The following is a 20,946-nucleotide window of genomic DNA, read 5'->3' on the forward strand; positions in this document are numbered from 1 at the left end:
ATAATTACATTCACGGAGTTGCCACGTTTTGAGGATTTTATCTGAACGTTTTTAAAGTTTGCAGCGGTTTTTGTATTCTGGGGCAGATGCCTTTTTTCAGACATTCTCTTGGAAAAGCCCAGCGCGTGAGGCAGCCGGGTAAGCTGGGGCTGTCAATCAGCTGCGACCCCGGGCTTCCTCCTTTCGGAGGGGACAGGGAAAAGCTTCCTTGTTCGGCTCTCCCGGTTTCTCTTTCCGTCCGCAATGTGGCCCCCACGGCCACCGCCACGCTTCCGCTAACTCCCAGCTCACACCAGGACGGGCGCAGGTGCACGGGGCGCAGGTGCACCGGCCGCGGGCGCTGCAGGGGCTCCGGGCGCAGGGCGCGGGGGCCCCCTTCCCTCGGCCGCGAGTGTGCGACGGCGGCTTTCCCGAGGGGCCCCCTGGCTCTCGCACGTCAGGAGTGGACACCGCGCGGGGCCACTGGCCGGCGGCTGGTCTCCGAAGGCCGCGCAGCGAGGACACGTGCCTGGAGCCTTCCGCGGGTCGGGGGTGGGGCGCGCGCGTCTGGTGCTACTCCAGGAAGTGGGCCCGAGCCGGGGGCCTTGGGTGGGGGCAGAGGAAGCACGGACCCCTGCCCTGGCCGGGCCCCATCACCCTCTTTACCCTAACGCGACGCCCCTGCGCCCCCTCGGGAATTTCTCCGGGAACCCCCCTCCCGCGCCGCCCACGGACCCCGAGCCCGACGCGAGGGGCTAGGTGGCGGCTCCGGAAGAGGCCCTGGACCCTCGGCCACGCCGCACGCGGGCGCTCGGCCAGCAAAGTGGTTTCTCGGAAAGGCCGGCGTTTAGGAGAAGGCGGGTCAACCGGGCCGAGCCGATTGGGCGGCGCGCGCACGCTTCTCGCGCGCCATTGGCCCGCGAGGCCTTCGCTCGGCGCGCCGGGCCCGCCCTGCCCCTTAAAACCGCGCCGCCGCCGGGAGCCCGGGGCTGCGTCGCCGGGAGCGCGGCGGCGAGCGTGGGAACGCGGGCGGCGGGCGCGAACGCGGGCGGCGGCAGGTAGGCTCGCTGGGCGGGATGGGCTGCGCGCGGGGCGAAGCCGCGAGGCTTTCCAGGGTGGAGCCGGAGGCCGCCCCCTGTGCCTCGGTTTCGCCCTGCCTTGCTCCCTGGCCTCGTGGGGCCGCGGTGAGCGCCCGGGGCGAGGGTTGCCCTTGGTCTGTCCCCAAAGATGGGTGGCCAACAACAAGTCTTATTTTTCGTCCAATGCCGAGACCTGCCCTATGGCCCCTGGAGTCCTGGGGGAGGGGGCTGGAGGGTCCTGGCCGCCGGTGCGCCGGGGTTGGCCTGGGCAGTTCTGGTGAATGACTGATCTCAGTTCCGAGTCTGGGCTGGGGTCCTTGGCTTCCATCACAGCCCAGGTAGGAAAGGGAGTGTGGAAGGCACAGCTCGGAGAGTCGTTAGGCTGTGAAATGAGCCGGGCAGCCGCCCCGGGCTGGGCGGTGCTGAGGAGTGGACGCTGGACACGCACGTTTCCAAAATTGTTAAGTCTCCTCCCAACCTATGGTGCCTACTTTTTTTTTTTTTTTTTAAACCAACGGAGAAGGACGCCCTGAACCTGTGCCTCTGGGGTGTGGCAGCTTCCTCCCCTGGGGGCTGGCAGTGTGTCTGTCCCCTGACTGGGGCCAGGGAGGGAAATGGCTTTGATGCCTGTCGGTCCAGGGGTGGTGAGGGCTTGCGGGGACCAGAGTGGGCACCCCGCAGCCCCGTGGCGGGAGCAGGTGCCTGCTGTGTCCTCCGTGTGGACGAGGAGGCGGGGGCAGAGGCTGCCCTGGGAAGCCTGACCCCTGGACGCATTTATGGGGACTCAGATTAACTGCAGATAGGAGCTGGCGGATAGAACCATCGCTTCAACACGGAGGAAGAGGAAGTCGGGAGCATGTGACTGGGCACCGATTTTTCCTGGCGGCGGCGGCGTTCGGTGGAATCGCTTTGTTGGTCTTCTGTAAATCATTATGGATCATGTTTGTAACGCCCGTGGAATCCTAGGCTTTTCATAGTGCCTAGAATCGGCAGGGATCGCAAAGGTCCTTGGGCCAGGGCTGTGGGTGGGACGGGACCCGGGAAGGCACTCACGGCTCTCAGTGGCAGAGCCCGGGGCCGCGGCAGGGGTCCTGCACCTCACTTTTCCCTCGGAGCCGAGAGGGGCTGGTGGGGACGACTCCCGGTGTCTCCCTGCCGGGCTGCCCCGTGACTCACTCTCCTTTCACTGCCGTTTCTCTTTCTCTTTCTCTTTGCCCCGTTTTCTCCAGAAATCACCAGACTGTCCGGGTTTGGGAGTTACGAACCTGCTAGGGATGCTGTGAGCAAGTGAGGGCGCCCTAGCACGGGGCTTCCAGGGCGGCGGGGTGGGGGTGGGCAGGAGCACCCGCCCCGCTGCTGTGCTCCTACAGCACTGCCCCCCGCCCCCAGCAGGGTCTTTTGCATCCCCCCGGGAAAGCTGTAGGACTCTGCACCCGGCTGTGCTGTGCTCTGGGAGGCACAGGGTCAGGCGCCTCTCTCTACCTGTCTGTGTTTCATTCCTCTCTCTCCCGAGGCTCCCGCTCTGCCTGCGTCCCTTCTTATAGACACGGTGGCTGCTTTAGAATTCGCCATCTCCGCGAGGGGTCCCTTGGCTATGCCGGGGTCCTGGAGAGGCTCAGGTCCAGTTTCTGTCGCACGCCCATCGCCTCCTTTGAAATCAGCTGGGCGGCTGGGGTTGGTGGCTGGAGAAGTGAGCGCTGGCCCTGGGGGACCTGGCCTCCCTCTCGCTGGCCCCTGGCCCCGCACAGCCGCCTGCAGGGAGCCTCAGGTTGCCAAGAGGCACACTTCTCACAGCCGGCGCTGACCACTGCTTGGCCACATTCTTGGGGACGTTGTCTCTTGTTTCCGCCAGTTGGTTAAAGCTTGTTTGCCTAAAGCGGTCACATTTTAATCAGAAGAGTAAAATAGTGCTTTTTTGCTACAATTTTTTTTTGGGGTGGGCGTCTGTCCAGCTGCCTAGGGGATTTCCAGCACTGTTCTTGTAACTGCTGGCTGATGGTCGGTACGGCTTCATCGCCCTCTCCTCCCCTCCCCGTCCCCTCTGCCCCCTACCGCCCCCTCCCTCCCCAGTGTAAAGCTGTCTGTTCCAGGAGGAGAGCCCTTCCCGCGGGGATCTGGGCTCCCTTGCACGGCTGGGCCCCTCCATCAGGGTGTGGCCTGCCTTGCTCCATCTGGAGCCACAGTCCTCTCACACTGACGTGGGAGGGGCTCCCGGGGGACACGGCCCGTTGCCCTCTTACCGAGGGAGGGTTGCTGAGGTCCCGGCACCGCCCCAGGTGCATCAAATGCTGCAAACACAAGTGCCCGTGGTCATCGTGAGTTCCAGCCAGGACGGGGTCACTGATGCTCCCGGCTCCCCCTGCTGAGAGGTGGCGAGGCTAGAAGGGGACCCCATTTCTCTCTTTTCCCGACTCAGCCCGTATCACGAAGCCACTGTCCAGGAGCAGCCTGGGAGCGGTGGCCTCGCGGGCTGCACAGGGGCCGGATTCTACCGGACGCAGGTTCTGCTGGGTGTCCTTGGTCAGCTTGGTTCCGAGGGGAATGGCCGCCTACGGGAGATCCGTGCACTTCAGTGAGTCCGCTCCGTCTCATGCTCAGGGCGGAGCTCGGCGGTGTGGCTGCGTTTGCCTGCGAGGATTCAGCCAGAACCGGGTGGCACCGGCTGGGAGGCTGGCCGCCGCGCCCCCGGGGAGCTTTCAGTTTTGGTTCAGGACTTGGAGTCGGGAAGCCCTCGGGGGCTTCTCCTGGCGGGGGGCCGGGGTCCCGGAGCCCCTGGGTTTCCCCCAGCCAGCACCTTTGCTGCGAACCTCTGGTTTGCCTGGGTTGCCGTGACTGTGGGACAGCACGCGTCACACACGTCACAGAGTAGGTTTTCTGTCTTCCCAAGGATGTGTGACCGGAACGGCGGCCGGCGGCTTCGGCAGTGGCTGATCGAGCAGATTGACAGCAACATGTACCCGGGGCTGATCTGGGAAAACGACGAGAAGAGCATGTTCCGGATCCCCTGGAAGCATGCCGGCAAGCAGGACTACAACCAGGAGGTGGACGCGTCCATCTTCAAGGTGCGGATGGGCGGGCGCCGGCCACGCCCTGCGGGTGGGCTCCCGCGTCCATCCCAGTCCGAAACGCAGAGCGGGCTCAGGAGGACACCGGGGGGCTTGGCCATGTTAAACCATCTGCGTGGTTTTGGGGTCCCCTGTGTGGGGAGCATTTTTCCAGTGAGGAGGTCTGGGGCTCGTCCTTCTCTGCTCTGTGTTTCTGTCCCCTGAGGACCTGTCCAGGGAGGGGAAGGGCTCCCACAGGACCCTCACGCTAAGACCTTTGCTCCCTGCGGTGACGATATCATGGGGTGACGTCACCTGTGTGTGGCGTTCTAGGGCCAGTGGGGGAGACTGAGGCCCCGACTGCCATTCCCTCTGGGGCCGGTCACGCCGGAGAGGGGGTCCGGTCACGCGGGGAGAGGTGGTCCTGAGCTAGCAGCAGTGACTAAACAGTGCTGTCTCCCCTGAGGGCAGCACCTGCCCACGCACAGAGGAGCCATCCGGAGTTCCTGGTGGCGGAGGGCGTGTTCTGGGCCAGGCCCGGCTTGCTGGGTTGTTTTCCTCTCGCACAGTCGTCTGTGGTCCATGCCATTCTCACCCTCACTCTGCGGGGGCACCAAGAGGGGGTCGCTCATCTGGGGTCTCCAGCTTTTCCTGGACTGTGAGCTGGTGTTCGGATGCAGGCGGCCCCCCCGCGTGCCCCTGGTCCTAACCGCTGGCCCCACCAGTGAGCAGAGGCTTCTTGCTAGATTCCTACAGGAGACCTGGCCCAGGGCAGGCCAGCTCTGCAACCCGGCTGGGTTGTTGAGAATCCTCTGTGGGTTCTTAGTCCCCCTGGGCGTCTCTAAAGCCCCAGACGCCCAGGTTCCAGCCCTGGGCGATTCAAAGCCCTAGGTCAAAGTCAGCCCAGACTTCCACGTTTGCAGACAGGTGCACCACAGGTGGTCTGCAGACCGCTGCCAGCCTGCTCGTTACGTGGGCATCTGGGGACTGGGGACAGGCAGGGGACATGGAGTGTGGGGAGGGGCCAGAATCAGACCAGGTTGGGGAGCACAGCCCAGCAGGACCCACGACAGCCCTGGCTCTCAGGCCTGGGGGGCTGTCTCAGACCCGAGTGTAAGAGGGAGGAGAGGTTACACTGTGACCCCAGAGGGAACGTGAGTAAGTCAAGGTCGGCTTAAGATGCCCCTCAGCCGTCCTTGTTCTGTGGAGCCGAGGCGGCCGAGGGGCTGAGCCTCTGCGTGGTTCTGTGGCGTGTGCACGTCCGATTCTTCTCCGTGAGAGTCTGGTGCCAGCTCCTGACGGCCCTGTGAGGGTGTGCGCTCTCGCCGGCAAGGGGGCTCCTGGTGCCTGCGTGTCCTCCAGGTTCCTTCTGGTCAGGGACGCCAGGTGAGGAAGCCTGGACGGCGCCAGGCTTTGGGACACCAGCACCTGCTGTGGCCGTCAACGTCGCCGGGCCCTTCTCGGCTGACTGCGTGTGGTCTTTGCCTTTGGCGCTGTGGCGATCTTCTTGGGGAAGACTTTGCTACATTTAATCAGCGCCCGGGTCCCCTCCCGTCAGCTGGGCTGGGCATTCTTGGTTTGCGGGACCTCAGTGCTGTCAGCATCTCGGGCTGGGACATTGCTGAAGACTAGGGAGAGAGTTCCGGGCTGGGAGGCCATGGGCGTGGGGGCTGTCCTGTGCTTTGCAGGATGTGTGGCGGCCCCAGCCCCCGCCCACCAGGTGCCAGCAACACTGCCCCGCCCAGCGTGCAGCCACGCATGTGTTGGATGTGGACAGGTGTCCCCGGGGGGCACAGTCGTCCCCTGTCCATTGCAAGCCCCCCAGGAGCTGAGGTTGGCCAGGGTCAGTGGGTGGACTGGGGCGCTGATGCTGGGGGCAGAGTTGTGGGCTGGACGTGAGCGGAACGGCCTGCATGGACGTGGGGGTGCGGGAGCAGAGGGCCGTGGAGCCCTGGCGAGTGTCTCATCGACGGAGACGCAGGTGTCTGCCTCCGCCCGATTCCCGGCTCCCCCGTGTGCCACAGCCCCAGATTTATGTCTTGTGCAACGCTTTCCACGGCCGTTTCAACAGCGCCCAGCAGCATGCGCAAGATTCCCGATGTTTCCGTTGGTTACGCAGTCGCTGCGTGTGGCAATCCGAGACGAGGGCACAATCTCGGCTGGGCTGGGGGCAGCAGGGGCACGGGGCTGCCTCCTGGGCACAGGGAGGCCGAGTGGCCCTGCCTGGCTCCCCTGGGCTCTGCGCCTCCATCTGCTGGGAGGTTCTTATCTTGGGCGGCCGCCAGGCGGGAGTTTGCCGTGGGAGACGTCGCCGGTGAGGCCTTGGTCAGGGAGGGCCTTCTTTCAGAATTTCACGCTAAGCCAGAACCTGTTTCTTTCATTTTTTAAGAAGATTTATTTATTTATTTGACTGTCAGAGTTAGAGAGAGGGAGAGACGGAGAGAGAGAGGTCTTCACTCCACAGATGGCTGCACCAGCCAGGCTGAAGCCAGGAGCTTCCTCCAGGTCTCCAATGCAGGTGCAGGGGCCCAAGCACCTGGGCCATCCTCCACTGCTTTCCCGGGCCACTGCAGGGAGCTGGGTCCATAGTGGAGCAGCCGGGTCTTGAACCCGTGCCCGTATCGGATGCTGGCTTTGCAGGCAGAGGCTTTATCTGCTTTGCCGGGCCCCTAGAACCTTCCTTCCTTCCTTCCTTCCTTCTTTCTTTCTTTCTTTCCTTTCTTTCCTTTCTTTCCTTTCTTTCCTTTCTTTCCTTTCTTTCTTTCTTTCCATAGTGAGAGAGACAGAGAGAAAGGTCTTCCTTCCATTGGTTCACCCCCAAAATGGCCACTGCGGCCGGCACGCTGCACTGATCCGAAGCCAGGAGCCAGGTGCTTCTCCTGGTCTCCAATACAGGTGCAGGGCCCAAGCACTTGGGCCATCCTCCACTGCACTCCCGGGCCACAGCAGAGAGCTGGACTGGAAGAGGAGCAACCGGGGCAGAACCAGCGCCCCGACCGGGACTAGAACCCGGGGTGCTGGTGCCACAGGCGGAGGCTTTATCTGCTTTGCTGGGACCCTAGAACCTGTTTCTTTCAAACATTCAAAGAAAATCTTTCAAAAATGAGGAGCTAGGAAGAAGTCTGAGTGTTTTCCTGCCTTGGCGAGTGGGTTGTAGAGGTTGTGGTACCAGGGGCTCCTTCGCGCCTGCAGGTGGGCTGCCTCAGCGCACACCCCTGCTGGGGGACCGGCTCCTTTCAGCCAGCGGCAGAGACCTGAAGCCCCCTGGCGTCAGCTCAGACTTGTTGGGAAAGCATTTTGCCCCCTGTTCATAAAGATGTTGGTGGGGGTAGGGGAGTTGAGTTACTTAGTGGCACAGCTGTTTCAAGTTCTGAAAGAGAACACCCAGCCCCCAGACTGTGCCAGGTGCAGCGAGTGCAAACCGGTGAGCGGCCGGAGCAGGCTGGAGTGGCCGCTGGTGGGCTTCAGGCAGCTGCCTTGTCTAGTGGTAGCTTGGAAGACCTCGCGAGACCACCCAGCCAAGTTGGGCTTGTAGAGCCACCCAGGAGGTCTCTGGAGGGCCGGGTACCTGCCGGTTACGTGGCTCAGGCTAAGCTGGCACCTGTTGGCAGGCCAGCACGCGTCCTGACCACAAGCCCTGGTGTTTTTTTTTTTTTTTTAAAGATTTATTTATTTTGAAAGGCACAATGACAGAGCAGAGAGGGAAAGAGAGGAGAGACAGAGAACTTCTATCTGCTGATTTACTCCCCCAAAACCTGCGACACTGGAGCTGGTCTGGGCTGAAGGCAGGAGCCAGGAACTGTATCCTGGTCTCCCCCGTGGGTGGCAGGGACCCAATTGGCCTGTTCCCTGCCGCCTCCCAAGCCCATCAGCAGGAAGCTGGATCAGAAGAGGCAGCAGTACTCGATCCAGGAACCCTGACGGGGGAAGTGGGTGCCCCAAGCTGTGGCTTAACCCCTGTGTCACACAGCCAGCCCCGTTTCTGGTGGGTGGAATGAGCAGGCTTTCCACACGGGTTGAGTGTGCACTTGAATGGAGGACAAAGTCTAGCACCGTCCTGCGTGTGCACCCGCTCGCGTGGGCTCCAGCCGGCTGTAGCACGGCCTCGACACCAAGTTTCCAAGGAACCTGGCTTAGCCCAGTGCTTCCCAGATGAGGGAGGGGTCACCAGTTTAACGCCCCGCCCCCTTGCCTGGGGACAGCTTGTCGTAACTAGGGGAGGGGGAGCCACTGGCGTCTGATGGGCCCCGTGCTGGGGGAGGGGCCTTGGGAACAGTGGGACGTGCGAGTTCAGTCGGCCCCTGTTCCCTCTTGTGTTTCTTTGAAAACAGCAGCAGCATCAGTGCGTGGCGGGCGACGCGGGTAGCGGGGGATCAGGTGGCGCATCGCAAAGGACACTGGCAGGAACGTTCACCCCGACCCTACGTGCAAAATGCTGCGTCAACGGAGGAGAGACTGCTGGCTGGGGACGATGAGTGTTCTTGAGTTTTGGGAGGGAGAAGAAGCCGGGACTGTCTGGAAGGGGCTGTGGCTCCCCTGGCACTGTTTCTGCAGCTGAGGCGCTGGCTGCCTCTCTCTGCGTCTTTGGGCAGCAGCTAAAGCCTCGGATTCCAGCCCTGACCGGTCCCCCCGAAGGAGGGCCTGGGGCGGGGGCGGGGCCGGGCTGTGTCTCAGGCTTCCCAGGGGACCGGGGTGTGCACTGGGCTCGAGCGGCTGTGCTGGGTGTGCGTCAGGTGCAGCACCTGCCCATGTGCACTGAGCGAGGCGCCTGGAGACGGCTCAACTACTTGGGTCCCTGCCACCCATGGATTGAGTTCCAGGGTCCTGGCTTCGGCCTGCCGGCGCTGGCTGTCGTGGGCATTTGAGGAGTGAACCAGCAGGTAGAAAACTTTCTGTCTCTAAATAAACAAAATAAGCCAATAAAAACAGTTTTAAAAAAGACCCCTAACTGCAGCTGGAAGCTCGTTGGCTTGGAAGTTAGTGCAGCTGGCGTTTAATCCCGGGCCAGGTCACCTTGGAAAGTGGCTGTCCTCTTGGTGTGGCCTGGTGCTGAGTGGGGTGGGCGGCTCCGGATCACCCGTCCTTTCAGCCTGGGGACACTGCCTGACGTCACCTAGGGCTGCAGGTAAATTTTAGCCGATGGTGGCTTCCTCCTGGAGCTGGTGTTTATTCCAATCCTGGAATCTTACAATATATCCATTTACATGTTTATTTACTTATTTTTAAAATGTTTCTTCATTTGAAAGGCAGGGTCAGAGGTGGAGACAGAGTGGTCACCCTTCTGCTGGTTCCCCCAAGCGCCCCAACAGCGGGGGCTGGGCCAGGCTGAAGCCAGGAGTCAGGAGCTCCATCTGGGGCTCCCACCTGGGCGCAGGGGCCCACGCGCTCTAGCCATCCTCGCTGCCTCCCAGGTGCGTCAGCAGGGAGCGGAGAAGCCGGGACTTGACCCAGGCACTGCGACTCAGGACGTGGCCGTCCCACGTGGCAACTTCACTGCTGTGCCACGATGCCAGCCCCACGTGGGTGTCTGAACCCCTCCTCCCGTCCCACCTTCTGACCAGGTGTCCAGTCGGCTGGTCCTCGGTCAGATCCCAAGGTTCTCAGGGATCGGAGAGCAGAGCTGTCCGGAACAGAACAGGACAGGGCAGCACCCAGGGAGGAGGGTTTTGTCGCCTTTCGACAGTGCCTTGGTGGGGGAGGGGAGAGCTGAGAAAAAATGCAAAACTGCGGAGCGAAATTTCTATTAAAAGTAGCAGGGCAAGGGGTGACCACACTTTTAGCTTTTTTGCAAATGTTCCCTTTTCACGCTAAATTTTAGCTCGGGGTTGATTTGACAGCAACAGCTTGCTCTTTGTTTTGAACATGCTGGCGGCGACTTCCTCTTTGTGTGGCTTAACCCGGGCAGCTCCAGGCCCCTCAGTCCAGGGAAGGACTCGGGGCAGGGCCAGGGGCCGGGAGCGGGCAGGGCCTCGGGCTGCGCTGGATTCTGACCCTGCGGGTGAGCTTGCGGGACCTCCCCACCCTGGGCCTTTGCACCCGAGGTGAGGAAAGTGGCCTGATTGAAGACCCGAGTCGTGGCCAGTGGAGCCTCCCGGGGCCGGGCTGGCCGCTGACCCGCTTCTCTGTCTCTCCTCAGGCCTGGGCAGTCTTCAAGGGGAAGTTTAAGGAAGGGGACAAGGCCGAGCCGGCCACTTGGAAGACGAGGCTGCGCTGTGCTCTGAACAAGAGCCCGGATTTTGAAGAAGTGACCGACCGATCCCAGCTGGACATTTCTGAGCCGTACAAAGTTTACCGAATCGTCCCCGAGGAGGAGCAAAAATGTAACTATGCGAAGGCTGCCCTGCCCGCGGTCTGGGCCTGCAGTCCCAGCTCAGCGGGACCCTGCTGCCCTCTGCAGGAGCAGGCGCTGACCTCACGCCGTCTGCCGGCCACTGAGTGGCGGGGAGGCCGGGGAGGGCGGGGGGGCTGGGGCCCAGGCTCCCCAGGCTCCGTCGCGCGGCTGCACGGGCACGGGGCCCTGACGAGGAACCCTGTTTCCTAGCAGTTCCCGGGGGGGGGGGACCGGATGGAGGAGGAAGCTCTGGATCCCAGGCTGCCCCTCTTCCGTCACCGCGTTGTTTGGAAGCTCTGGGATGGGATAGCTCGAGTGCCTTCCACACTGAAATCCCAGGGGAGCAAGGACAGCAGACATCTGCCATGCTGTGGCCCGCGTGGCCGTGCTCTGCCAGACATCACTAATCAGTCAGACGAATCAGATCAGACCTGGCCCCAGAATCCTTTTCTGAGTGGTGCGCTGTGCACCTGGAGCCGGCGCGTGAGATGGAACCTGAGCGCCGTGCGGGTCTCAGGCAGGGATTGTCTTAGCCGCTGCAAAGCCACACAGTGGTCTTCTCCTTGGTGGCCGTCGGTGGCCCAGTCGTGCCCTGGACAGACTTCCCGGGGCTCTGCACAGACTCGAGGTTGGCATCACTGCCCACGATGCCCAGGCCAGGAGCGGTTCCAGCCGTGACTCACGTACGAGCGAGCCTGTGGGAGAGTTGCTAGCCAGGCAGCCGGCACGGTGACAGCTTCTTAGAGAAGATGAGACGCCGGGGTTGTTGGTTAGAGAGGCAGGAAGCGGAGCCCAGCTGATGGACGACTGACCGCGGTCTGGGCGTCCTCGCCTCTGCTGGTCACCGGGGGCTTAGCTAACTCCCATCCTTACCGAGTGTGAACCCGCCTCCACATGGCAGTAGGAAGTCCAGGGGCTGGCGTGCGCGGCAGGCCGGGCTCCTGCTTGCAATGCGGCGTCCCGGCTGCTCGGGTCCCTGTCCAGCTTGCTCTGGGACAGTGGAGGGCGGCGCGAGTGCTGGAGCCCCTGCCGCCCGTGCCGAGCAGGTGGAGCTCCTGGCTGCTGGCTTCCGCCCGGCCTGCCCTGGCTGTGTCAGGCATCCGGGGAGTGAACGGGGATGGAAGATTCTTTCTGTTTCTGCTTTTCTTTCTTTGCCACTCTGCGCTTCAAATAAGTTAGATAAGTCACATCGCAGGAACGGAGTGAGTCCAGCACGCTGACCGCTCCTTGGAGAGTCAGGTGGCCTGCTGGGGTAGGACATCTTGGGGTGGCTGGCAGGGGCCGCCGTCTTTTCCAGTCTGGATCAGTTTTCATCACCGCAAGCTCAATCGCGATTCGCAGCAATAAGGAAGTCCCTCTTGGGGCCCCTCCCCGCCCCCGCGGAGTCAGCCGAGCTTGACTGGCAGGTGACCCGGCTGTTTATAGCCTGGGGTGCGGCCCGCATCCCTGCCACTGTGGATGCCCAGGAGGCATCGTGGCCCCCACGGCCCCTCTCCTCTGCCCCTCACATGGGGGGCGCCCCGTCTGCCCCGCTCCCCCTTTCTGCAGCTTAAAATGACCTCTTGAACCCAAGAATCAAAACTCAGGAAGGAGCACACGCTGGGTGCTTGTGAGGCCCTGCAACTGACAACCCTGTCTCGCGCTGACTGCAGGGCGAGGGTCTGGGTGAGACCGAGGGTGGCCCAGAAGGCCCAGGCGGCTGCTGACTCAGGCTGGTGCCAGCCGGGCAGCAGTGGGCTCCCCGGCGCGGCGCATGGGTGCACAGTGCACGCGTGTGTACGTGGAAAGGCTAAAAAGATACTTCCTGCCACCTGGCTTAAAAAAAAAAAGACCCAGCCCGCCATCATGTTTTACCAGAGAATCTTAGGGTGTCTTCAGGCACCCCAGCTTGTGCGTGTGGTGCCCGTGGGCAGTCAGAGCCGGTACATCCGGGCCCTGGCCGACACAGGAAGGGGCCAGCGTGTTGTGTTTGTCTCTCAGAAGTGTTAGCAGAACAGCTGCCACCCCCACTTCTCTCTTCTGACTGCGGATCAGATGACCCAGGCATGGGAACAAGGCGTCTTCGCCTTTCCCCAGCCGGCGAAGACGCGCACAGCTCTTGTTTCCTGAAACTCAGCAATAAAAATAAAACTTGGATGGGGCTCCCGTGGTGGCTGGGATGGCGCCGCGCCACGTGTCATGGTGTCTGTCTGGTTTCCCGCAGGCAAACTCGGCGTGGTGCCTCCCGGCGGCGTGAACGAGGTCCCGGAGATGGAGTGCGGGCGCTCGGACATCCAGGAGCTCATCAAGGAGGTAGGGGAGGCAGCCGAGGCCTCGTGTCTCCCGGCCAGCAGCTGTGTGACGGCATCGGGCCCTGGGCTGCCCTGGGAGTGCCGCGTCCGCCCGCGGGGGAGGACCCACGGGGCACCCGCCCCCGGCACCCCATCCCACCGGCTGTGTGTGTGTGTGTGTGTGCGTGTGCGTGTGACGATTGCTCCAGCTCTGAACTTTCCAGAATGTGAACGCTGAGCGACGATCTCTAAAGCGCGTTGCGTGGCCCCTCGCCTGCCCCGGCAGCTGCTGGGAGCAGCGTGTGAACCCTCCCTGCTGCCCGGGTTGGTGGCCTGCATGGCTGTGGGGTTGCTGGTTTCTGAAGACGTAGGTTTTATTCCTTCAGTGCTTGGGAAACCAGATAGCCACGCCTGTGGGAGCTGAGCGTGCACTCCCAGGCAGTAGGCTGGGAGAGAAGGCTCACCAGGGTCTGCTTAGAGCACATGGCTTGTTGTACCCCAGTTTTGGACGCCCCTCTCTCTGGGAATTGCGAGGAGGACATGGCAGCCCTGGCCGGTGGGGCGGGTCCCGTGTGGGCGCTTGGCCGGAGTCACGGAGCCGTGATGGACTCTGCCCGAGCAGCGGGGCTGTCAGAGCCTGCAGGACACAGGTGTCGCCCCCCCACCCCGGCCGCCTGGCCCTCTGCAGACGGCCGCTCCGTGTCGGCCGTGGAGCGAGCGCGGTGCTGGCTCCGTGTCCATCCAGCAGCGTCCTGCCCTCTGCCAGCTCAGCTGAGCGGGGCAGTCATCCAGTGTCACACCGAGGTCACAAGAAAGCAGATTTCCAAGTTTCCTCATCGGATTAATCAATGTCCTCTGAGGAGCGGGTCGGGGCAGAACCCAGGGTGCTTCACGGGGTGAGGTTCTCCCAGCACGGCAGCGGCGTCGCTGAACTGGGCCGAACCCGCAGGGCATCAGGGCGGTGGGCAGCCCGGAATGTGCCGCCTGCCACGGGCAGGGCCGCGTGAAGGGACCGTGGATTTCGCAGGGAACTTTAAAAAGGTCCTGGAGAGTGGATCAGGAAGGTTGGTTTGGGTGCGAGCTGGAGTCTGTGCGTGTAAGTTTCGTGGCACAGACTTTGGCGCACCGTGTGACGTGGCCCCAGGAGGCTGGTGGTTCCGCCCGTGGGTTGCTTGCTCAGCCTGCTGGACTTCACTCTCGTGAGTCAGCGGTGCCTGCGTGGGCTTCGCTGCACTGGCGTTGTTCATGCTTGCGGACGCGGGAGTCTCAGGCCGGAGGCCCCGTGACCAGCAGCCTCTCTCTCACCTGCGATGCACAGCCGTCCGTGGACGACTACATGGGCATGATCAAGAGGAGCCCCTCCCCGCCGGAGGCCTGCAGGAGCCAGCTGCTCCCAGACTGGTGGGCGCAGCAGCCCAGCGCAGGTGAGGACGCAGAGCCCGGCTGCTGCCAGGCAGAGCTGGGGACGGAGAGGGCGGGCGGCGGGAGCTGGGTCTTAGTGGGGGTTAACTGAGCCCAGAGACACAGCCCTCGGCCCCGTGTGCCACTGCCTCCCAGGAGGGCAGGTGCAGTGCCCGGTCTGCTCCGCACACACTCCTGGGGGAGCTAAGGGGGGGTCTGGAGAGCTGCGCCTGGTGCCCTCCCCCCCCCCCCCCCGGCTCTGCGCCTGTTTCCACGCACTGGGCGCCCTGCAGGGTTGAAGGCAGCTGGGCTCCTGGAGGGGAGGGGGTTCGGGCTGGGAACGGGAAGTGGCTCACACCGGGATTTGAGTCTCGAGCCTCAGCTGACCGTCTGTAAAACGGAGGCTCCAGGCCTGCACCCTGGGGTCCCCAGGGCTTGATGCACATTTGCCCTGTGTGGTCAGTGCTCCCAGAGCCCCCAGGCTGCTCCTGCGTTCTGCACGGCTGCCTCCCGAGCTGCCCGGCAGACCGTACAGGTCACCAGCCTGGGGCGGCTGCTGCCGACCCTGGGCTCCGCTGGGGGGCCACGCAGTCAGTGATATTTTGGGGCCAGGCCCTCGGGGTGGAAGGAAATGCGGCCCCTCGGGGTCACACTCGCACAGGGGCAGAAACCCCGCGGCAGAGAAGAGAGGAAGTCCCCCTCCCACCTCTCGGTCAGGGTCTGGTTTCTGCATTTATGAAACAATGGGTCAACCGCTCTGGGAGGGAAAAACACTGAATTCAGCGGAAGCCTGCGGTGGGGCCTTCGAGGAGCCTGGGCCGGGGGGCGCTGGGCCGGCGCCTGCACTGTTGTCTGTGTCTCCCGCAGGCTTGCCGCTGGTGACGGGCTACGCCGCCTATGACGCGCACCACTCAGGTACTGGCGCTGGCGGGTGGGGGTGGGGTGATGCCTGATGCGGGGGGGGGGGTATTGAGATTCCCTGGAGGCTGGGCGCCCCCTTCCCTCTCCCTGTCTGGTTGGGGGGCAGGCACGGGGCTGGCCTTTCTGAGCCTCTTCTTGGACCGGGCCGGCAGGTCGGGCAAAGAGCGCCCTAGAGCGGTGCTGCAGGGAACGGATGTAGCCGTGGCCGCCGGGCTCTGCCGCCCTGCATGGCCCCCGGTGGAGAGCGTGAACTTGAGGCCCTCCAGTGTAGACCAGCGCCCGCCCCAAAGGAGCCATGCGAGGATTCCATGGCGTGCTCTTGACGCGATCGGTCCCTGAGTGTGCTCCCCCCTCTCCCAGTCTCCTCTGCTTCCTCCCCACGCCCGGGTTCCTGACGTGGCACTGTGGCGGCTGACAGCTGTCCAGTGCCACAGGGTGGGACCTGGGCTGGCACTGAGACACCTGCTCAGCTCTGCCCCTCCCTCCCAGCCCCCGCCCTCACAGGTGTGGCCACTGCCATGTCACAGGCCCAGGGCCCCAGCACGCAGCTCGTGGGCAGAGGGGCCGCAGTGCTGTCCCAGCAGCCCCCTGATTCCACACAGGACTCTGGCAGGGGGGCTTCCGCGGGCGGCGCTGGAGTTGGCGTCCAGGCTGGAGGGTAGCAGCTGCTGCTGGCGGGGAGGCCAGGCTGTGTGCCGCCATCGGCTGGGTTCTGTGAGAAGGGGACCTCAGGCTGGCCTGGGGGAGCAGAGGAGGGAACGGGCTGCCCAGGGCCGGTGCTGGACGCAGGTTCTTGGGGGCAAGGACTTTGTGAAGGCAGGAACTCGCCTGGGGCCTGGGGACCGTTCTGCCTCTGACTTCACCGAGGGGCTGTGGGCTGAAGGGTTCATCTGTCACCCAAGGGCACACAGACGTCTGTGCACCTGCTTTCCGTGCGCCGGCAGCCACTGTGGTCACGAGAGGCCCAGGGTTAGAGACTGACCTGTGACCTGGGTAGCGTGGAGCCACGGCCCAGGACTTGTGATGGTGCATTTGGGGCCGTCTAGGGAGGGGGTTAGCTTCCTCGGCCGTGCCGGAGCTGTCTAGACTGTCCTTTTAGAAGCTCAGCTCGCTCACTGTGGACAGCTGGTGTCAGGGCCCCTTGTGCTTAGCTCTGCGGGGTCGGGGCTGAGGTCAGGCAGTGAGAGAGCTGGTGACAGGCAGCAGGAAGCCCCGCCCACGTGGCTGCTTGGTGTAGGTGGCACCTGTGGGCTGATGGGCCTGCCGACCCAGCCAGGCCCGACTTGCCTGGCTTTCCGGGGAGAGCAGGGGGTTCTGTGTGAGCTCTGCACGGTTGGGTGTTGGTCCCGTGTGCCCTGGACCCTGCAGTGGTCCGGGTGCCTGGTGACGCCGTGAGCTGCCTGCTGCATGCCCGGTGAGCCCGTTGGTGGTGGGCGCGACGCTGTCAGCTGAGGGCTGGTACAGGCGGGGTCTTGGAGTCTCCTGCGTTAGCTGGGACCTTACCCCTGCCCTGGCGTCTCGTTCCCTGTGCTCCTCTCGCTTAAACACGCGAGCGTCTTTTGCACGGGGATTCAACTCTCCTGGCCTGGGAGAGGCCAACCAGCGCCTGCTGCTCAGTGGAAGTGAGGGGTCAAACGGGTCAAAGGTCAAAGGGTCCCCTGAAGCCAGGAGCCACCCAGCCTGAGCGTCCCCTGTCCAGGAGGCGTGCGGCCAGCGGGGCTCGGGTTCCCGGTCAGATGTGCGGGGTCTGCGTGTGCGTGAGGAGGACCGCGGGCCGAGACCCGGGCTGAGCGCGAGATGGAGTCGTGTGCCGGGCCTGTGGGTGCCTTCAGGCCCTGCCTGCCGTGACCGGACACGCAGCACAGGTTCTCTGCTTGTGGCGTTGCGTTGGCGCCCCCAGGGGTCCAGGGTTTGGGGCATTTTGGATTTCAGGGTTTCGGAGTAGGGCTGCTCAGCCGCCTCGGTAAATGCCCGCCCGTCTGAGGCCTCGGCCCTGCTCAGAGGGGAGGTTCCAGGTACCGGGCGTAGAGCTCCCGAGCCCCGAGCTGAGGCCGGCTTCCTCAGGTCACTGCAGGCAGAGCGAACGGGTGGGGCGAGGAGGGACTCAGGCCTCACTGTGCACCCTTCCCCCGCCTTCCAGGCCGGGCGCTCTCGGGGGAGGGTGCGGCTTTGGGTGGAGGGTCTTCTCCGGTTTCAGGTTTAGCACCCGAGGAGCCACGGCAGACGCCAGCCGCCAGCCGCCAGCAGTGCCCTAGTAACCGCGCCCCTCTCGTCCACAGCCTTTTCCCAGATGGTGATCAGCTTCTACTACGGGGGCAAGCTCATGGGCCAGACCACCACCACGTGCCCCGAGGGCTGCCGCCTGTCCCTGAGCCAGCCGGGGCTGCCCGGCGGCAAGATGTACGGGCCCGAGGGCCTGGAGCTGGTGCGCTTCCCGCCGGCCGACGCCATCCCCAGCGAGCGGCAGCGGCAGGTGACGCGGAAGCTGTTCGGGCACCTGGAGCGCGGGGTGCTGCTGCACGGCAGCCGGCAGGGCGTGTTCGTCAGGCGCCAGTGCCAGGGCCGCGTCTTCTGCAGCGGCAACGCCGTGCCCTGCAAGGGCAGGCCCAACAAGCTGGAGCGCGACGAGGTGGTGCAGGTCTTCGACACGAGCCAGTTCCTGCGAGGTCTGTGCGGCTCCGCCCCGGCCGGGTCACCCGGGAATCCTGCTTTGCCCCTTCCTGCTTGGAGATCCCGGGGAGCCCCTCTCTGCCCCGACTTTCCCACGCATGACGCGGAGTGCAGTCAGCCTCTTGCTCGTGCTGCCTGGGAGAGTAGAGAAATCCCCCAGCTGCAGCTCTCGTTTGCCCCCGGACTCTGACCCGTGACCTGGGAGTGGGGCTGAGCTGCAGGGCGCCAGGCCGTCCCCAGGCCCGGGTCAGAACCTGCATGGTGCCGGGGACTTGTATGGGAGCTCCGAGCTGTGCTCACCCAGCACCAGCAGGGCCTGAGCTGGCGGCAGGTGTCGGGGGCGCTGGCCCGAGAGCTTTCGGGGGGGGGGTGTGGGGCCCACCTGGAGGGGAGGAGGTGGTCCCTGAGGGTCGGCGCCTCTGTTTCTGGGGTTGCGAGGGGGCCCGGGAGCCTGCCCTTCTAACAAGCTCCCCGGCGAGGCTGCGGAGTTTGGACACGGCGGAGGTTCGGGTGGGACTTCAGGCCCCTCTGGCGCCAGGCCTCACGGGGCTGTAGCCCGTGTGCCTTTGGCGCTGGGGATGGGAGTAGACGTGGTGTATGGGGAGCAGGAGGGCGTGGGTCCCAGGAAAGGTGTTCAGCCGCGGCCACTAAAGAGCCCACCTCCCCCGGTGGAGGCCACGCCCGCAGCTGCTCGGCAGGGCAGCCAGCGTGCCCCTGTGGTGCCCTGGCCTCCGTCCCCGGGCTCGGGGCAGCCCCTGCCCGGCCCCGCCCCCAGCCCCGCCCCCAGCCCCGCCCCCAGCGCGGTCCCTGTCCTTGCAGAGCTGCAGCAGTTCTACAGCAGCCAGAGCCGGCTCCCCGACGGCCGCGTGGTGCTGTGCTTCGGGGAGGAGTTCCCGGACACGGCGCCGCTGCGCTCCAAGCTCATCCTCGTGCAGGTGAGAGCAGCCGCCGGGCCTGTGTCCGGGCTCCCAGACCCCTGCTGGGGTCAGGCTATCCTGGGGCTGGAGGATGGGGGATTCCTGCCACCTCCAGCCGTCCTCTGGTGGCCAGGACTCATTTATGCTTGGTTTACTCTTCAAAATCAAAGTCTCTTCTCCGGAAGGATTCCACCTGTTGCCTTGCCATCGTGTCTGAGGACAGGCAAGGCCGTGGCAAGCCCTTCCTTAACGGTAGCCGAAGGCAAGAGACTCTGGGACTGACTAGGCGAGGCGGGGCCCTGCCCACGGAGGGGACCGTGCCGCGATGGTGGGAGCGTCGGCAGCCCTTTCTGGCATCTGCCTGTCGTGGCCGAGACCCGAGTGAAATGTCTGGGGCGCCGGCTCAGGGCGGGGGTCCAGGCAGGCCCCGGCTCGCGTCCGTCCTCCGTGTCTGACCTGCGCACCGTCCCTCCAGGTTGAGCAGCTGTATGTCCGGCAGCTGCTGGAGGAGGCGGGGAAGAGCTGCGGCACCGGCTCCATGATGCACACCCCCGAGGAGCCCCAGCCGGACCAGGCCTTCCGGATGTTCCCGGAGATCTGCGCCTCACACCAGAGACCCTTTTTCAGAGAAAACCAGCAGATCACCGTCTAGGCGATCCCCGGAGCCCTGCTCCCGGGCCTGGCTTCCCCCTCGCGTTACTCTTGTGAGGACACAGGATGCGGGTCCCTCTGGCCGGGCTGGGACACCCCCTCCCCGGACGCCAGGGCCAGAGCTCCTGTCTTGTGCGCCTCCCACTGGCTGCCCTGTTGCTGCATTTGGGGGTCACTGCTGTTCCCAGAGCCCGGCGTGCGCACCCCTGCCGGCCGCCGCTTCCAGCAAAGGGATTTGGAGATTCAAACCAGCTGCGCAGACGAGGGATCTCTCTCATCTGTGAGGCTCGCGGGTTTATGATTTCCTGTGCCTGATTCTCCATGAAGTGTCTTTTAAGCGTTTTAGTAAGATTTAAGAACCCTGAGCTACAAACCTCCCCTTAATGTGCGACGGCGAAGCCGTTGTTGTCTTGGAGCGGGAGCCCGCGGGGTACGCTGCGGCTCGGGGTGGCGGCGCCAGTTCCAGCGTCCGCCGCTGCTCGCCACGTGTCCGCCCCGCCTCGCAATGCTGGCCAGAAGCCCGAAGGAGGACTTGGAATGACGGCCTGGCTGTTGGCAGAGGCCTCCCGCGGCGCGATCCCGGGCCCTCCCGAAGCCGCCCGACTCCACGGCCAGCGCACGTGCGAGTATGGGAGACTCGGACACTTTCACACCTCGTGTGCCCCTGGGTGTTCCATGGCCGGCACGGGGACGGCAGAGACTGGCCCCTGCCGTGTGCCTCACGCCCCTGCAGGCCCTCATTCTGCCAGGGTCTGAGCCCAGGGCACAGTGCTGATTTGGCTGAGTCAGTGCCACCACGGGTGTAGACCCCAGGCGGTTTTGGGGGCACTGGCAGGGTCCGAGTGCTTCCCTCGAGTCCAGCCCCGCTGAGGGAAGATCCCGTCTCTGTGCTCACTCCTGTGTCACCCAGCCTGGGCCACCCCAGCTCCGAGTGTGTCCCCTACCCGTGGAAGGGCAGGAGGAGGGGTTCTGGGAGGTGTGGGGGGTGGGAGGCCAGCGCCGGCAGCCATGGTTCCCAGAGGGGATCAGTTCACCCCGCACCTGTGCTGTGTGGGAATTGGGGGCCCTGCCGATGCGTGGGGCGCACGGGGACGGAGGGGAAGGCGGGTGGAGGGGCCCCTCTGTGCCGGGAGGGCCCCGCCCACACGTTCACCCAGGTGCTCAGAGGGGCGTCAGGCAGCATCTCCACCGTGCCGAGCGGTATTTATTTTTGTAGCAGTTTTAAAAGTATCTCGATTTCTTTCGTTCTTTGTTAAAATAAAAGGCTCTTTTATAAAGCTTGTGTGTGCTCTTTTTGGGTCACTGTCGAGTACTTGCTGGTTCTCCTTAGATCTCGGGTCTCCGAGAGGGGGTTAAGTAACAACCCACAGCGTGGCGGCTGCTGCAGCCGTTTGAGGAGCGAACCAGGGATGGGCGATGGCTCCCTGTACGCCCCCTTTAATGCATAAGAATTAATAAACACCCGGAACCGTCCCGGGCCGGAGGCAGCTCTCTGCTGCCCGCCCCGCTTCTCTCGCTGTTTTCAGTTTTGCCTCTTGTTTCCTCTCCTTGGGCTTCCTGGCCCCTGTCCCTGGGGACCCGGGAGGCAGCCCCCTCCCTGCCCATCTTGGGGGCGTGGCTGCGGCCATGGCCTCGTGAATGCTGATCCCCCTGGAGTGCGGCTGTGACAGTCGCGTGTTACAG

The 20,946-nt window shown here is 64.1% G+C and overlaps 1 protein-coding gene across 2 annotated transcripts; it reads left to right on the forward strand.

Moving 5' to 3' along the window:
- Nucleotides 1-890: 890 nt before the first annotated feature.
- IRF8 (interferon regulatory factor 8) lies at nt 891-20,540 on the forward strand. 2 transcript variants are annotated; one of them, XM_051829272.3, is made up of 9 exons: nt 891-1,037; nt 3,946-4,120; nt 10,239-10,422; nt 12,637-12,725; nt 14,022-14,127; nt 14,972-15,019; nt 17,305-17,691; nt 18,515-18,630; nt 19,088-20,540. In XM_051829272.3, the coding sequence occupies exons 2-9, from the start codon at nt 3,947-3,949 to the stop codon at nt 19,262-19,264; spliced, it is 1,281 nt and encodes a 426-aa protein (XP_051685232.1). In that variant the 5' UTR covers nt 891-1,037; nt 3,946; the 3' UTR covers nt 19,265-20,540. The 2 variants fall into 2 exon arrangements, with proteins under 2 accessions (XP_051685232.1, XP_069917961.1); XM_070061860.2 differs by lacking the exon at nt 891-1,037 and adding an exon at nt 1,760-2,062.
- The last annotated feature ends 406 nt before the right edge of the window (nt 20,541-20,946 follow it).

The sequence above is a fragment of the Oryctolagus cuniculus genome, chromosome 18 (genome assembly GCF_051225735.1).
Source record: "Oryctolagus cuniculus isolate XC-2025 breed Fujian yellow rabbit chromosome 18, ASM5122573v1, whole genome shotgun sequence".
In the NCBI taxonomy this organism is placed as follows: Eukaryota; Metazoa; Chordata; class Mammalia; order Lagomorpha; family Leporidae; genus Oryctolagus; species Oryctolagus cuniculus.

Bases quoted from the DNA above. Each gene is read 5' to 3' on its own strand.
- IRF8 (XM_051829272.3), top strand. From the start codon at position 3,947: ATGTGTGACCGGAACGGCGGCCGGCGGCTTCGGCAGTGGCTGATCGAG. The intron at 15,020-17,304 runs GTACTGGCGCTG...TCTCGTCCACAG, and splicing joins CTATGACGCGCACCACTCAG to CCTTTTCCCAGATGGTGATC. The intron at 17,692-18,514 runs GTCTGTGCGGCT...CTGTCCTTGCAG, and splicing joins CACGAGCCAGTTCCTGCGAG to AGCTGCAGCAGTTCTACAGC.